The 18554-nt window shown below is 38.9% G+C and overlaps 1 protein-coding gene across 1 annotated transcript; it reads right to left on the bottom strand.

Annotated features, from left to right (window-relative positions):
* Positions 1–1475: 1475 nt before the first annotated feature.
* LOC110964521 (globoside alpha-1,3-N-acetylgalactosaminyltransferase 1-like) lies at positions 1476–18528 on the bottom strand. The gene is made up of 11 exons (XM_051945010.1): positions 18325–18528; positions 13028–13069; positions 12732–12845; positions 11038–11070; positions 5451–5585; positions 5206–5314; positions 4385–4498; positions 3081–3197; positions 2741–2874; positions 2467–2544; positions 1476–2285 (listed from the first exon to the last, which is right to left on the bottom strand). The coding sequence occupies exons 1-11, from the start codon at positions 18387–18389 to the stop codon at positions 2138–2140; spliced, it is 1089 nt and encodes a 362-aa protein (XP_051800970.1). The 5' UTR covers positions 18390–18528; the 3' UTR covers positions 1476–2137.
* Positions 18529–18554: the final 26 nt, after the last annotated feature.

The raw sequence follows: 18554 nt of genomic DNA, 5'->3' as shown, positions 1-18554 counted from the left end.
CATGCAATTGTTGTGTCAATTTACTTGTCCTGAGACCAAATCTAAAAAATAAAATATGAGAAAATAATGTTTAAATTTAAAAACAAAAAAGACAAATAAGTGTGGATTACCCCCTAAAATGCCATTTTCTCTTGTCTCACCTCATTGATGATCAAATTGAATCTCAAATTAAAATGAAATTGAAATCTCACTTTTGGCCCCTGACCATTAAGCAACATAATATTTTAAATAATAATTATCATGCATGGAACGTGCATCCTACAATATGCACACAACCCTGTTAGCATAAACCTTGTAGCTGGTAGAAGATGAAGAAAACAGCGAATCACATAGTTTTCCAAGAGTATGAGTAGAGTAAATGTCCTCTCTTCTATTTTTCACATTTTTATAACATCGTCACTTTGATTGAATGTCTCACTCTACATCATGCAACCCTGTTATGCATATTATGAGGATAAGACAAATTCTTAAAACTTTTTTCTTCACGTTTTTACATAAGTAAGTTTGTCATCTTGGTCAGCAGTAACAGTTATCTAAACAGCTTGCTTCTACATCTGAGAAAAACATTAACATGAATGAGCAACCCTGTTACTGTGACTAGAGTAGAGTTAGCAAACAACAAATAAAACATGGAATAAAAATGGTACCATTGATGTGTAAGCTGAGCTAATCAAGCCTTTGATAGTTTATTACCTATTGATGAATATGTAGCAGACAACTAAAAAAGAGGAGGTTTGTTTTTCAAAAATTTTGAAGCCCAAATGTCCTCCAATTCTGGAATGACCCACCTACTGTAGGAAGCAAATAAATTAGATTGAGGTTATAAAAATAACTTTGAGGAAAATTGCTCATGTTTCTAATGAAAAGCTGCTGATCAAAAACAACGGTTGTGATGTGCATAGACACCAGGTCAGAGGATGTAAGGAGACACAAAAGCATAGGAATTGATTTAAAACTTTATTCATTTACAACAAAGCAACATCCATACAAAAACATAGTGTACTTAGTGCAAATCAAGCGAGTTCAAACCCATTCCTCTCTGCTTATTCTAAAGATTAAATAACACGCTGTTTGAATTCTTCTCTTTCTCCGTCATTTTAGTCATTAAAAATATAAATCCACACATTTACAATACACTCTGTCATTGTGGAAAATGAGTACCTGAGGAGATTTTGACTGAAAGCAGAAAAAGCGCATTCATTGTGATTGCATCCAGCTGCTGTTCCTGATTTTTCACTGCCATGGCTCGGTGGTACACGGAGTCATCATCAATGTTGTTAATTCCGCATGGGCAGTTCCTGCTGTGACAAGTCAAAACATCTGCTGCTACGAAAGTGTATCCAGCAAATGTAGGTGCACTTACACAACACCAGGGGGAACATGTGACCTTATGTCCATCCATCCATTCTCTATACACTGCTTTATCCTCACTAGGGTTTTTGTTTTTTGGGGGGTGGGTGGGTGGGTGGGGGGGGTGCTGGAGCCTATCCCAGCTGACTCGGGCGAAGGCAGGGGACACCCTGGACAGGTCGCCAGTCCATGTGACCTTATGTGTACATCTTAAAGCAATAAATTAAAAGTGATATTGTTTACCATAAAAGTCCGGACCCTCTGTTTTGTACTTTTCAGAAAAAAAAAGAGAAAAAACAAGTCACAGGTTGTACAAAATATACAGATCTCTGTATAAACACAGAACATCAACAAAAAGAACACAACATTTCCTCCTCTGCCCTGAGCATTGTAATGCTGGTGCAATATAATAATGGCTTACAACAGAAGCAAGTCAGACAGCAATTATCTTTCACGATTTAATATACGGTTTTTAGCAATACATGCAAATCAATTTTCCCCTGTTAAATCATTCACCCAATTAGGTTTGACACTGGCGTCTGCCATCCAAACAGAATTACTCATTTTTATATGGCCATGCTTTAAAACAAGCACATCTTGTCTATTTTGATTTAAGATTTTTGTTTTTAGTGAAAGCTGACCACAAAGTTAATCATACATTTCTGCAGAGAACAGTTTTATGCCTTTCAGTATGCAAAATGTGCAATCTGGAAAGCAATCCATACATATAGTCTGATTTTTATTATTAGTACAAAGGTTTTACTTCTTTAATATCATTGATGTGACATTAATTTCCACCATTGGGTCGCACTTCAGCATAGTTCTTCACCAACTGAGAGATCCTGATGAGCTTAATGTCTGATCCAGGTGCATCATAATCTGACCACAGGTATTCTGGAGACAGCACCTTAGCTGGTTTGTTGTACAACAAGTACCTGCATGACAGAGAGATGAGCAGATATGTGCATTCTGACTGTGATTGGCTGGAGACAAAGTACCAGTTGTTTTATCAGATAAGAACAGAAAGTGCAAGTTGGATTCTGGTTAAACAAGTCCTTTAAAAATGGGAACAGCACAAAACACTGCAGCATGAGGAAGTGAAATATAACACTGTACTTGTTAAGGTGACTCTCTTCCTGCCACGCTGCTTCAATGTTGTTCTTTGCGTCTTCCTCTGACTGCTCATAACAGTATCTGTCAAGATAAGACACGCAGTAGAACTGAGACAAGGCACTATGCAAAAAAAATTTTTAAAAGGAAAAAAGAAAAATAGCCGTGACTACGGTTTTCAAAAATGCACAGTATGGCCATCTTGAATTTTTCACTGTATCTTGTCTTTACATCAGAAAGAGCATGAAAATACCCTAAAAGATCATATGATTCTGCTTACTTGACGAGCCTGTACATGTCCTCCAGGTATCCACCCCACACAGCTGCAGTGTAGTAGTAGTCTCCTTCACCAGGAGGAATATAGGCCTTGGACTGAGGACGACGCTCATATGGAAACTTATCCCTTTCTGTATTCTGAGAAAACACAGAAAATAAATTAATAATTTCAAAAATGAGCAGAGACTTTAGCTGACACTTGTGCTGGCAGAAAGTATTGTGGTTGATCACAACATGAGTCAATATAATGAAAAAAACCCCACATCAGATTACATTATTATTAAGATTTTTTTAAAAAAAGGTTCATAAACTTGAGATGAATGTGATGTAGGAAAGAGTAAAACCTTGTAGTAGCCACGGTGAAGGACAGCAGACATCCGACTGAGACTCTCTGCTCCAAAACGGTTGTGGAAGATACTGTCGATGTCCATCATGAAAAGATAATCGGTCTCATTACGGATCTGAAAACATGCCAGATGTGTTGTAAGTTTAATACATCATGAAGACACATCATATTTCAGAGAAGTGGTTGATGAAACCTATTCTTGGTGGCAGGGCCGGACTGGGAAAGAAATTCAGGCCGGGAGATTTCCAATCAGTCAGGCCACTTCTGCCACCGCAAGGGTTGTGTCACATGGGATAATGCACCAAAATTTTGTTTTTTTTCCTTCCAAAAATATGCCTTTTACAGTTATGTTATAGCAATTACAACACTACTAAACAGACAGTAAGTCTATTAAACACAACCATAACGACAGCTCCATACAGTCCAGTACTTTTCTCTTCTGTAATCTCTTCACTACCCTCACCAATTTTTCCAATGTTTTCCTTTTCCTATTATTTATATAACATGTGGAATTAAAAAAACATATTATTTTGTCAGCAAATCATTTAGATGTCAGCTGGTCATAGCTAATAGTATATGCAAACACCAATGTTCATTTTATAACTGAAAATTGTAAGTCAACTGCCTATCCTACCTGAAGAGGGGGTCTCAAACGTTTTCAGGCTTCCTGCAACCCACCTGACACCTGTGGAGCTTATTTGGGCCAGAGATTTTTATTATATTTTGGCCTTTGAAGTCTGATGATGCATTTGTGAGAAGAACTGACTGTTTGTAAACTTAAGGGTGCTCCATAATCTTCGCTCCTTCCACTCTCTGGCCTCACTCTCATATCACTGCTCTGCAGTGCATGCTTCCCCGTTCTCGCTATGAAGGGGCGGGCCATAAAGCAACTAACCAATCATGGCACGATTCTTCTAAAAAATGTCACTTTGACCAATCCCTATCCTTCTGATTTAGCGCTCAGAGCACTTGCTTTGTGTGAGTGACAGGAGGGTGGGCGTGTACTCTGAGAGGCTTCTGGCGCTGCTGTCTCTGGCCTGTCTGCCAAAAAGCCGATCAACTTTTTTTCATTGGCCTGCCAGTCCGTGGCTGGCCTGTCCAGGCAGGCCAATAAGGAGGCAGGCCACCGGGAAAAGTCCCGCCTCTCCCGATTGCCAGTCCTGGCCTGCTTGGTGGTAATTGTGCATGCAGACTACAGTATTCAATGCTTTACAATTCTCACTGCTCAGTTTTTAACCAGATGTTTGAAGCATTTGTTTTTGTTGTTTTTGTGTGGACCATTTCACATGTTTCATTCCTCACTTGTTTGTCAATGGAGATGGTTGCCCATTTCATCTTGCTGAGTACTACGTCCTGCCAGCGTTTGGCACTGGGGACAGGGAGAACTGTAATCTTCCGGCCTTTTGTTAGTTTAACCTGCACAATCAAATAAAACATAAAACATTTACATTGCAAATGTCATCAATTAAGATTCAGTGACAAAAAGGACAAAATGATTGAGAGTGATTCAATGTCTTGTGAAATAAATTTGAAGTACAGAATTCCTCAGCTGCCATTTATTCCCTGAAGCACTTAATGCATGTGGGAAATTTCAGTCTGTGAATAGCATTATTTCAGACACAAAACAGCTGTCTGGAATCTGACCAACGGATGCGTGAAATTAAATTCGGTTTTCATTGTTTCCGTTTTTTATTTCTTCTGGAGTTTCTCTGTAAAGTTCTTTCTCAGTTTCATAATGGGTGTTTGCTGTCATCTCCCAGGGGCTGTTGAGAGATACTGAACAGTACAGAGGTGTGACCAAGTTATTTAATAATACTGTATCAGGTGTGCCATTACTCTTAAAACAAACCTCCCCGTTGCCACTTCGATATCTCAACTAGCTCGTCATGTCAAATATATGTAAGCAACTTTGTGCAACAGTCTGCTTCCACACACTAATGGACAGTAGAGCACTGAAAATAATGTAGCAATGGAGCTAAACTGACCAACTTTCCTGTAACAATGAGAGACACAACTTTAGAAAAACTGCTGTACAAACAGATCATAAAGATTACATTTGTGGTTTGTCTTGTTAAATGGTCGTATGTTCAGCTGCATTATAAACTTATCAACAAACAACTTACATTGGGAACATCCTGCTCATTGTCTGTGAAGATATAGTATGTGACCCTGAAACCAACAAGAAAGTACTTTTCACCCGATTCAAGGAAACCCTTCAGGAAACGAGTGTATCTGGTCGGATGGAAAGAAACAAGGCAGAAAGTTGATCAGCTAGTATGAAAGACAAAATATGTAATATAAATATGTTTTACAATGGGCGAGATGAAACCTCATCCCAACATCCTGTGAGAATATCCTGTTTACTTACTTGCCAACAGCAAGAACCACCACAGCAACTCTCGGGTTCATCCTCCTGTAGATGTCATCAATCACCACTGGATCAAAGGTTCCCTCCCAAACCAGAGGAGCATTCCAGTTTGTCACAGAGTTCACATCAGTGCGTCTGTGGAAAACAAAGAAATTCAAAAATAGAGCTTACAGCATTCAATCTGTATGTATACATACATGTACGACAACTTTTGTTTAGCTATGATCATACAATCCAGTTTAAAGAGGCAGGAGCTCAATATACCGTCATCGTCATAGATTGGCCTCCAAAACAATAAATTTAAAAAAATGCATGTAGGTGTACAGGGATTATGAGTACAATTAGGACAGTTTCTGAAATTTTGTATTCTGTAACAATTTGTTTAATTTATCCTTTTAATTCTTCAGCTTCCAACAATTCTATTAACAGTAACCACAAGAATGCAAAAAAAGAGAAATCGAACACAAAGTTGACTACAGAAACAGAGTGCCCAATTTCACAATACATGTTTGCATTGTACATGGTTGTTTCTGTTTTTGTTGTTTTGCAACTTTATTGTCAGATTTTACCACTGTAATTCTTGAACCTGTACGAGATGCCATGTCAACTTTCTATTACATTTAGCCCATGTGAACCTTTCATCAAATGTCTTTTCAGCGTTTGGTTTTGGATTTTTTTATGTACTTATTACATTACATTAAAAATAAGGATAAGGATAAACTTTATTGATCCCACAGTGGGGAAAGTTCACAGCTACAACAGCTCCAAAAGAAAAGGTACAAAAGTATAAAGGCAGTGCAAGAATAAATAAGAAAAAGCATGGTACAAAAAATTGCAGAGAACATTGTACAAAAATACCATGTAGAATATTATGTAAAAGATTACACCCATGAATTTATCTGCATTTGCTCAAAACTCAAGTTATTGGGTTTTATTGTGTTTTTTTATCTTAAAGATTCTTTACACAGTTTAGGCAATCGTCTTTAGCAAACCCACACAAAAAACAAGGATCTTGTTTTATTCACTCTATTTCATTATAATTGTGACCACTTTCCCCACAATTTCATCTTTAACAACAACCAAGATATCACTGAATGCCAATGCACACAAATCTCCTGAATATAAACAAATTTGCTTAGGAGAAATCATGTTTTTCTGTCCTTTTGGTATAACAAAAATATACTATTGCAGTACCCTTGATCAATGTTGCAGAGGCTAGGCTACTGAAAAGTCATCATCAGCTACTGCATATACAGTGCCTTGCAAAGGTATTCTTACCGCTTAAATTTTCCCACAGATTTAAATGTATTTTATTGGGATTTTATGTGACAGATCAACACAAAGCCACGCAGAATTGTGAAGTGGAAGGAAAATGATACATCGTGTTGAAGGTTTTTTTTTATAAATAAAATTAATCTGACAAGAGTGGCATGCATATTCAGCCACACTGAGTCAATACTTTGTCAAACCACCTTTTGCTGTAACAGCACATGTTAGGGGCTCTGGAGATAAAGTCAGAGAGGCCAGACTGAGATGGTTCGGACATGTCCAGAGGAGAGAGAGTGAATATATTGGTAGAAGGATGCTGAGTTTCCCACTGCCAGGCAGGAGGCCTAGAGGAAGACCAAAGAGCAGGTTTATGGATGTGGTTAAAGAGAACATGAAGGTAGTTGGTGTGAGAGAAGAGGATGCAGAAGACAGGGTTAGATGGAGGCAATTGATTCGCTGTGGTGACTCCTGAAGGGAAAAGCCGAAAGGAAAAGAAGACAGCTGCAAGTCTTTTTTGTTTGTGTCTCAACTGGCTTTGCACCTCTGGAAACTGCCATTTTTTCCCATTCTTCTTTGAAAAAATGTTCCAGTTCAGTCAGATTGGATAGGGTGAGCATAAGGCTTGCCAATGGGATTTAGATCTGGGCTTTGCCTGGGTCATCCTAACACATGAATATGCTTTAATCTCAACCAGTGTGTCAAACTCATTTGAGTTCAGTGCTTGTAATGCAACAAAACATGTAAAAGTTCAAGCATCAGATTTTGCATCAACTTCAGAAAGGTAAATGCACAATCTTAGTTTGATGCCTGTCATCTGCCATGACTGGATGATGTCATTGAACGGGTTGGTCAAGCAAGGTTCATTACCACACTTGACCTTTACAAAGGTTACTGGCAGGTGCCATTGTCTGATGCTGCCAGTCCTTTAACTGCTTTCAAAACACCCCAAACACTCTGGCAGTTTACCAAGATGCCATTTGGTCGCCACAGGGCCAGTGTGACCTTCCAGAGTTCCATGAATCAAATATCGTCAGGTATGGACACCTTTGCAGTAGCTTACCTGGATGATATTGTGATATACAGTACCTCTTGGCAGGAACATCTGAGCCACCCGTCAAAGGTTCTGGGGAAAATCAAGGAAGCCGGCCTGACCATCAACCCGAGGAAGTGTGTGGTGCCTAAGCAGGAGACACAATATCTTGGTGATATCCTCAGAGGTGGTTTCATCAAGCCAGTGCAGGACAAGGTGGAGGTAATCCGAGCAGGGAAACAGGTCAAGTTATTTCTGAGTCTGGTGGGCTGGTACCAGCGTTTCATTCCAGGCTTCTCTGCGAGAGCAGCAGTCTTAACGGACCTTTCCAGCACAGCCAAAACCAAAGTGGTATGGGGTGAGGAGAAGGAGAAGGCCTTCCAGGACCTCAAAGATGCCCTGTGTCAGGAGCCGGTGCTGCAAAGTCCAAACTTTGATCTACCATTTACAGTCCAGACAGATAGAATCACCGAGGGAGAGATGGAGTCCTCCTACAAGGAGAGGGAGAAGAGAGGAAACCAGTGGCGTACATCAGCAGGAAGCTGTTACCCAGGGAGACCAGGTACTCAGCAGGGGAGTTGGAGTGTTTGGCCATCAAGCGGACGATCAACACCTTCAAGTAGTACTTGCTTGGGAGAGAGTTCAAGCTGGAGACTGATCATAAGGCGTTGATTGGAGAAGATGAAGGATACTGAGAGCTGGATCACTTGCTGGTTCCTGTTCCTCCAACTGTACTGGTTCTCCATCCACTACCAACCAGCGAAGCAGAACATGGTGGCTGACATTTTGTTTCACAACGTTGTTGGCATGTGAGGGAGCAGGGATGCATCCCCCTCACTGAGGTGAAAAAACAGCACGTGCATATGGACAGTTGGATAACAGACTGATACAGCAAGTTTACTTATTTTGTTTTGTGGTGAAAAAACCCTTGTTAACCGCTCTCTCTTTGAGATCCACTTCAGGGGCGGGTTTTCATGGGGTGCACATGTGAGGATGCGGACACAAGATGCCATCAGTTGCCACTTACCTGATTAGGCTGAACTGAGGGATCAGAGAGGGGAGAGGGAAGGGGTTACATGGGGATTTTTGCTGAATTTGATCTTTGTTCCTTTAGTTTATTATGTGTTCTTTTGTTTGTATCAGACTGTAGTTATTTACATTGTGTATTTCAAGTATAGATGACATTAAATTATATAAATATGTGTTTTAAATAGAAGTGTGGGCAGGTCACAGTAGTGTAACTGTGGTGGGAAGAGACTGTACAATGGCCAGGTGAACGAGTGTGTGAGAAGGAGGCGGACAGGCGGACAGGCGGACAGGCTGAAGCTCTCGCTCCGTTCTGCTGCTGAAATCTGCCACAATTCACTGAACCTGGGTGACTCTTTTGTCCTCCTGTTTTCTTTTGGTGAGCTGTGCATTTTTTTTGTATGTGGAAAAAAAAGAGAAATCTGGAGCTCTGGAACAAAAACTCATTGCTGGTTGACTGCTCTTTATGGTTTCATCATGCTTTGCCCTTTTATACGGTTTGGTTCATCCAATTTGTAGAGATTTACCACCATCAAAACCTTACAGTGATTAAGAAGAATTTCATTTTCTTGCCCTACTGCAGCGCTAGTTTGAAATTGGCTCATCAGTTCAGTATCTTCCTTCCTGCAGTTTGATCATCAGGTGTGTCTCAGTTGAACCTCTCCTTCTCTGCCTCCTCTTTCCTCAGTTGTGGTTGAGAAATGCACAACAGCTAAACAGCTTGTTTTACACATCAGGGAGGAACAGGCTGACAGAGGCACAAAATAAATTAATGTCAGTCTTTTTTGTCTTTTGCTAGTGAAATAGGAAATGCTCTTTTGAGAAGCATTTTTGCACTGAATTTTTTGTACAGAGTTACTTTTGTAATGTAGAATATAATCTTTATGTTGTTGTTTTCTATAAAATCCCCCGTGGTTATTATATTTGATCATAAAGTGTGACATCTTTTAAGAGCAGAGCACATTTTTAAATTTTAAAGACTGCAGTCAGTCCTTTTTGTATTTGGTGAGAAGCTAAAATCATCATTGTGATTAATGATAATTTCATTTTGTAGTCCTGCTGCAGCGCTAATCTTTGCAAATGACACCAGTTCAGTGTCTTCTTGCCTCCAATCCGGTCATCAGGTGTGTCTCAGTTGGACCTCTCCTTCCTCGAAGTTTCTTTTGCTTATTTTTTTTGCCTTTTTCAATAGGCGCAGTGGAGACAGACAGGAAACGGGGAGGGGACGCCGCTGCGTCAGGGACCAGCACCTGCATACGAGTCGCCCGCTTAACCTGTTGAGCTATATGGGCGCCCTTACCTCAAGCTTTGATTGAGAAATGCACAACAACAAAACACCTCAGTGAGGAACAAACTGACAGAATTAAACAGGAATTATCGTTTATCGTTTAATATCAATGCCAACGCTGGTATCGATATTATCAATACTTGGATCGATCTGCCCACCTCTGGTATGAATGCATTTGCAAGGCACTGTGAAAGTAACTTGTTACTTGCGTAAATTTAGTTTACTTTTATTCATGCTTAAAATTATTGTTGTTAAAATCCCCAGCAACACACAGACACTGACATACAAATACAGGTGATGGAGGCAGCTGCAGAACCTGTTTGCCTGCTGCAGTTGGGAGTTGTACTCCAGTGGAAATCTTTTTGTTTGCAGTTTAGGTATGTTGGTCTGATGACTGGTTCGTGTTTCCTTAGGATGACATTTTATTTGCACAGGGTGGGTAACTACCTTCAAACTTGATAGTTAAAGTTGTTTGGATTAATGACAATCCCCAAATGTCAGTAGGAAAAAAAAATGCTCTGACTCGTTTATGTTTCTTTAGGCTAGTCACAGTTGTTGTAGGTAGCTGAGAGAAGTATGAGGCTTCGATGTTTCCTCAAGATCGTGACAAGTGGAATTGTTTGGTTGGAACATGATCACTGATTAAATGAATCATTCATCAAAAAAAGGAAAAAATAGCAGGGCTTTATCTCCAGTACTATGGGTACAGATTTAGTTTGAACATCGGGTGGCTGTGGTCTGGAGGTCACATGACACCACAGCGAAATGTTCACCCATCACTTGAGTTTCTCGTCAGAATTTTAGTATCTTTCACTTCAGTATTTTAGTTTAAGGCCAATCAAAAGATGTGCTTTTCTTTTAAAACTGCCACAAGAGCACTATCGAGAGATGTTCTAAACCGCAAGACCATATTTACCTGTGAAGACATAAAAGTCATTATTGCACAGTGGATATGAGTGTTTTTAACAGCTTACCCTATCAATGTGCTTGGCTGAGGATAATGCAGTCTGGAAAAGAAGATCAAGGATCAGATTATTCAAAAGAGGAGATTCATTGGAGGTTGCATGCAGGCTAAATGCAGTACACAAAGAGAACAGTGAAAGAAAACATGGAGTAAAACAATGAATACAGTGAAAAGAGTTGTCAATAACAAAACCATTATTGTAATTCAGGAAGGAAACAACTTCAATATAAAAGAATTGTGTCAGTGTGGTGCTGGGCCCTTGTAATTCTCTAGACTTAAGGCGTGTCAGATGAGCACACATAGCTCGAGGCCCTAAGCAAAACTATAACGATGATAAACAAATAGGACACATGCATTATGACGCTGTGTATGTAAACTGCCTGTCTGAAAGAAAAGCCGCCATCTGAATTTAACTAAACAAACAGGTAAGAGCTTCTACTGGATAACTGCTGCAGTGAGGAGTATGTCTCAGCGGGTAACAACTTATTTAACCCTAGCTGATGCAGTGAGGAGCTTCTCATTTCTTAAATGACCATGTCAGAAGACATATCCTGTGATCATGGAAAGGATGTTAATCTGTCTCAGAAGGGTCAAATTATTGGCCTGCATCAAGAAAAGAAAGCAACTAAGGTGATGTCTGAAATTACTAAAATTGGGTTAAGAACCGTCCACTGCATTATTAAAACCTGGAACGACAGTGGTAAACCATCATTTTCAAAGAAGAAATGTTGGAAAAACCCTTGGATGATTGTGATCAGAAATCAATTAAACGCTTTAAGTCATATCATAAAAACCCAACAGTAGAGCTCACAGCTGTGTTTAATAGTGAAAGTAAGAACATTTCCACACACACAATGTGGAAGGAACTCAAAGGACTGGAACTAAACAGCTGTAGCTCTAAGAAAACCACTGATCAATGAGGCTAAATTAGGAAACAAAAAGGCTTCAATTTGCTATGGAGCATAAAGATTGGACTCTGGAGCAACGAAAGGTCATGTGGTCTGATGAGTCCAGATTTACCTGTTCCATTGATGGGTGCATCACAGTTAGAAGAGAGGCAGATGAAGTGATGCATCATCATGGCTAGTGCCTACTAGCCTGTATGGGTTAGGGTTATGTGGGGTTGGTCAGGTTAAACAACGCTGTGTTCCCAAAGAATGAGGGGAGCTGACTCCCTGAATATACTGAATGACCAGGTCTTTCCATCAATGGAGTCTTTCTTCTCTGATGGCAAGGGCATTTTCCAAGATGATGATGCCAGGATTCATCAATGTCACATTGAGAATGAGTGGATCAGGGAGCATGAGACATCATTTTCACACATGGATTGGCCTTCACAGAGTCCAGACCTCAGCACCATTGAGAATCTTTGGGATGTGCTGGAGAAGACTTTGGACAGCATCCGACTCTCCCATCATCAAGACAAGATCTTGGCAGAAAATTAATCCAACTCAGGACTGACATAAATGCTGTGACATTGCAGAAGCTTATCAAAACAATGCCACAGTGAATGTGTGCCACACTCGAAGCTAAAGGCAGTCCAACAAAATATTAGTGTGCGATTTAATTTTGTTTTTTGAACAGGCAGCGTATTTCACAACAGGTTGAGGATGTGAACCATGTTAATCTTATCAAATATAAAAGGACAGCTGTCTTTTGACCAGTTGTTCCTCTCTGTTGGTCAAAGGAAAAGTAGATCCTTACCCGGCTTGCATTTTTAGGTCTCCAACCCCCTTGTGCAGACATTGTTTCACCTCTACACCCGTTACTGCTTCATCCACAACTGGCTCAGGGTTTTCCTGACACGGCTCGCAGAAGCTTAAAGGAGAAATGCATATACATTTAGGTATATGACAAGATTAAATTAATAGAATGGACTCTCATTTTTTTAAATTTAAAAGTCCAGAAATGGTTGGGCAGTGACAAGAATACTTTAAATTTAATTTGACTTTAACTGGTGTTTGTAAGCTCTTTGCTGTAGAAACCTCAGCTGTGCTTACCTGAATGGTACGGTGGTATTATCAAGGTAGGTATAGATGGCCCTGCAAAAACACACAGATAGTTTCACAGTTCATCACCACACATTTATGTTGCAAAGTGTTATAAGCATACTTAAAAAAAAAGGATAATGTTTTATTGTACACATACAATATGCATTTTTGTTGCGCAAAGAATTAAAATAAAATAATATTCTGGTAATTTGCCATTTACTTACATACAGACATATTTATTATTAAACTGTGTTGTGCATATAGATATCACACACTGATAAAAACACATCCATTCAATATTTTTGATGTGAAAACTGCTGTAATTATAAAGGATATCTCTCGTTTCACAACATATGTAAAATTACAGAAGCTTTGCCTCTATTTGCTGTTAAATGGCACTAATTCCATCTAATTTTAGGGACATATTTCCAATTTTAAACTTAAACAGTTTTATCTATTAAATAAAATGTCTAAAATTCTAATCAATTTGCAAATGTTTTTTTTAACAATGTTAAAATATAAATTTGATAGCTGTGTTTTTAATGTTATTTTACACTGGAAATGTAGGTTCACTGTTTATTTGTGTAATTTTATCAATATGTTTATGCAGCTCAAAAGTCAGATTTGTTTAAAAAAGGAAAAATTCTGTAAAATTACAGATTTTTTACAGTGTATGTAAAAATGAGTTTGTGGGATTTTGGAAAAGAGTTCAGCATAGTCATAACGGTATTTCATTGTCTTTCATAAACATTTACATTACTGGCAAATATAGAGTTCACTTGAACTTTTCTCAAAATGAAGTATTTCCATTGTACTTAAAATATGGTAAACCTGTTCTTCAGCGTTCAGTCATAAGTTCAACCTGGTCTCTTCTTCTTTTTTTTCTTTTTCTTTTTAGCTTCTGGCACTGACAGGAGTGGCGGCGTCTTCAGTAGCTTCGTCTATCTAGAATTTCCCACGGGATTAATAAAGTATCTGTCTATGCTTTCATCTTTCCACATATTTAAAAACTTTTTTTGGCTTTATTGGAACATAAATGACATGACAGTAGAAGTAGAAAACAATGAAGAAAAAGACAAACGCAGATGCACAAACCCCCAAGGCTTATCTCACTGTGATGAGCTACAAAGACTTAATCCATTTGGAGATGCATTGAAAAGGTGAGGAGTTGAAGATTTCTTTCCAACAATTTCCACATTTTCCTAACTTTATCAGAGGAGCCAACCCGTGGACTGAATCTCGGGTTCTTGAATTACCTTCACTGAGCCAATTCATAGTCACCAATTAACCCACCTAACTAACCTACTCTTTGGACTGTGGGAGGAAACCGACTTTCTTAGAGAAATCCCACATAAACACATTTTCACTTGTGTTATTGAGTGTTCATTGATGGAGAACAAAGCCAATTTTGTTCATTTAAAATCAAGTCTACTTCACTTTGAAGTGTTTCTGAAGCAACTGTCGGGTCCTTGTCAAAAGGGTAAATAAATCCTCAGGCAAAGTCAAACATGTGAAGCATTTGTCAGCTGTAAGGAACGGTGACGCTCCACTGCAGCCCGTGCCTATTGATGTGAACATAAAACTGCCAAAGAACCTTGTAAACAAGGTCCAAAATTAAATGTAGTTAAACATCAACAGGTCAATAAGGTCCTCTTTGTGATCTGAAAATAGCCAGCATGTTTGAGGATGGGAGCACTGCTCTCGTGCATGAATCCTGACAGATGATTCACACCCAAAGTCACCAGTTGTTACATGTACATGTGCTCACATTTCAGGATCACTAACTATACAAAATCATGCATTTTTTTCATGATTTGTATTTTGTCTGAAAGAATTTTGTTGAATTGCCTATATTTTCCCTTTACTCCTACATGTTTAAATGGTATTTTTTCTGCAAAAAAAATGTGTGTGTGTGTATTTACATCTTTGACTACAGCATTAATATAAACAATTACATGCATGCAGGAAATAATTTGGAGGATTTTTCTTTAATACATGGAAATTAAGCCCCTGATTTATTTTATTGATATTAATTTAAGCTCAGTTTATACTGTGTTAGAGACAAGAAACACATCGAAAGATCTTCGTCTTCATAGTTTAAGGTCATCTGGTGTCCTAATGAAGTTGGTCTTTGTGTGTCTGATGTTTGGTGCTGACAGATAGTGTGTACTGAGGTTACAAACGTCATGCGAGGATGATTAGAGCACTGAGACTAAAACGTAAAGTGCCTGTGCTCAGTTTTCATGAAGTTTAATGTCTCGTGAAAAGTGTAATAATTACCAAATGTGATAGTGAAGTTGTTATTGGTTTTACCTTGTGAGTCTGTGTTTGTGTGTCACATGGCAAACTGTAACTGCAGATTAAATCAAACTGAATCAAAGATGATATCTCATAAATACACAAATAATATTAATTATTATTCATTTACACGCAGACTGAAAAAATGTCCATGCATTTTGATATAATATTCACATCAAAAAACAGTTATTAATATTAGTATTATTACAAATAGTAACTAGTTTTTTTTCCAGAGTGTAACCATAAACTTACACTGTTTTAGGTCAGCTAAAAAATATTATTTCACAGACATTTTTGACAGTTTTTAAAGACATTTTTTGAAAGGTCAGCCACCTTTATTTTATCTTAATTTTATCTTTATCTTAATATTCCAGGCAGCCATAATTACCCCCCCCCCCCCCCCACACACACACACACACATACACACATAATAAGTTGTTTACTCTTTCTGGCAGATACCGATAGGCAGCAAGCGCAAACCAATCAAACCCATTAGTGGTTGTCACACCTTCAACAGACTGACATCAGGAGTCAAGTATGGACGAAGTCTTTCAACATGAAATGACAGATCTTCTTTTAAATCATGAAGGTTTGGCTATTTACTTTGAAGAATAAATCCGAGTTCCTTAAACTTGCCAGTGTAAAACGGAGTCCTGTGTTCATGTATGAATTTTATTGTGGCATAGGATGGCTGTGTGCTCTCCACTTCTCCAAATTTGTGTTCTTATCATTAATTGTTTTCCTTAATTAAGGAATTAATTTTACAGGTGTCTTGTTTTGGTGCTGTATTGGTACAAGCACTCTTGCATGTCAACAAAATTGTAACAGTGCTCTGTTTCAGACTGAACGCTGAGAGCTGTTCGTTTTGACATGAGATATTAAAATCTGTACTTTTGTTGCTTTTCTCATTGTTAACTGTACCGTTCATTTCAGGTAGCTTACAGTTTTAATCATGTCTCTCTTTGTGTTTCTTGTGCTGCAGCTGCCATTCCCTCCGGCCATGGGTGTGTTCACTGTGCTGAGAGTTCATTCACTTTTAATGGAGGTACAGTTTGTGATGGCACTTTTCAGCAGTGCAGAGTTTTATATGACTTATTGTGTGGTATAATCATCGCAGGTAGAATACCCCATCAGAGGGAGGTTGGCTTCCCAATAATGGTACAACCATCTGCCTTCTATTTTTTCTTCCCTTTCCAGTCATAGCAGACGTTTTAACAAAGAGCCAGTTTTAAAAGATGACTCACGTGTTGTCATCTCTCATTCTTGTACTGTATTCTTGTACTGTAATCTCTTTTTGTTCTCCCTGTCTTCGCTCACCTCACTCACTCATCACTTTAACTCACTGAGGACATTCCTCCCCTGTTGTGATAAAGATATTAAAACTTCCATCTCTGAGCTTTCATTTGTCACTGCCATTTGTTTCTGTCATCGGTGTAAAACTGCTACTTTCTTTGCTCCTGTCAGCTCTCGGATGGCCGCAGCTTGTTCATTTGTGCCTCCACTGAGCTCTATCTTAAACATCATTCTTCACTTCTGCTCAACCGCAGCCAGTGTCAGGTTTATTTCCACACACTTAAAAAGGGGATGTGACAGTGCCCTGCGACAACCACAGTCGGCCCCATAGGGTCTGGTTGCCAAAGACTTTCTTTGTTTTGCAAGTCACGTCCAACAGATAAATGACACCTTTCTTGCATTTCAAAGAAAGATATGAAAGCATGCTTGGTTTGCATTCCTGCTTTGCGTGACTGGTTTGCATCGAAACTTCTTTCCATCCATCCATTCTCTATACACCACTTTGTCCTCACTAGAGGAAGCCAGAGTATCTGGATAAAAACCCACGCATGCACAAGGAGAACATGCAAACTCCATGCAGAAAGATCCCAGGCCGGGATTTTGAACCGGGGATCTTCTTGCTGCAAGGCGAAAATGCTAACCACTATCCCACTATCACCCCCCCCCACACACACACACACCCACCCACCCCCACCCCAACATTTCCCACTCACTTTTTCCAAATCTATTAGTGGCTCATTTCAAAGTCAACTGGTACAAGATAGCTGCCCCTCATCAATGATAATGATTTTTATTAGCTGGACTATGAGCACTGCAAGTCAAATCAGTAAATCACATCTCTATGAGTGGTATTTTACATTTAGAAATAAAATAAACTCTGCAATTTTTTCAAATCTCTGTAGATTCCATTGCATAGTAATTGATTTTAGTGCTGCATTTTATTCTCTTATAGTTTACTGTAATCTAGTCTAATTTACTATAAAAAACTATATGTTCTGGAAATGTATTTACCTTCTTTTGATAATGTATATCACAGTCCTGAAGAAATATTTGCAATTTTACCAATCAAAGTTGTTAATCTGGTGCTGTCTTTGTCATTTTACATCGCTCCAAACAAAATCCACTGGCTCAAAGACGCACCAAATGTCCTTTGGCGTCGGCACCATCCACATCAATACTTCACACCCACAGAAATATTAAAGTTTATTCCCATTTAACAGACAGACTGAATGAGAGAGCAGGTGTGAGTCCCCAGACTGTCACTAAAGAGACTTCTGTTCATGTCTTGTGTTGGATAGTTATTTATTCACAGAGTTTTTGCGACTCAAGTCCATGTACTAACTATTCACTATTTAGTTCAGTTTGGGCTACTTGGTTACATTTAGCGTTAAAATATATTCTTTCACAGAATATATCACAGGTTGGAAGAAAAGGAGCAACAGTAACGACACCAGCAGAGAACATTTTGGCTGCCTCGTCCTGTGCTGTGCTTAGAAGGTGCCAGAACCAACCTGTCTAACCTGAGAAAAACAGGACTCATCAAACACATGCTTCTGTTAACCTGTTGCTACCTTCCTAATTAATCCTACAGTAACTTAGTCTCTATTTAACTAGCTACATAATGTTTTCTGTTTAATAATTCTAGATTTTATTCCTTGGAAAAATAAGTTGTAGTACAATCAAGATGGGCAACAAGTAAAGAAAAAACACCTTACCCTGAAAGGATGAGAAGAAACCCAAAGATGACCAAAATGTAAGTCTTGGAAATGTTGGGCAACATATCCACTCCCCTTTCTGAATTAAATTCAGTCTAATCTATTGCAGAACTAGAAGAGCAAAAAACACACACTAACAGAAGCTAAATGCAGTTAAGCTCACTTGCTGGAGGTTTGTTTTTAATACAGCTGACACAAGTAAAGTATTCAGCTCTGACTGTCTCCTGAGA

Source organism: Acanthochromis polyacanthus, chromosome 2, assembly GCF_021347895.1.
Source record: "Acanthochromis polyacanthus isolate Apoly-LR-REF ecotype Palm Island chromosome 2, KAUST_Apoly_ChrSc, whole genome shotgun sequence".
NCBI lineage: Eukaryota > Metazoa > Chordata > Actinopteri > Pomacentridae > Acanthochromis > Acanthochromis polyacanthus.
This window is presented reverse-complemented; position numbering and strand designations above follow the sequence as displayed.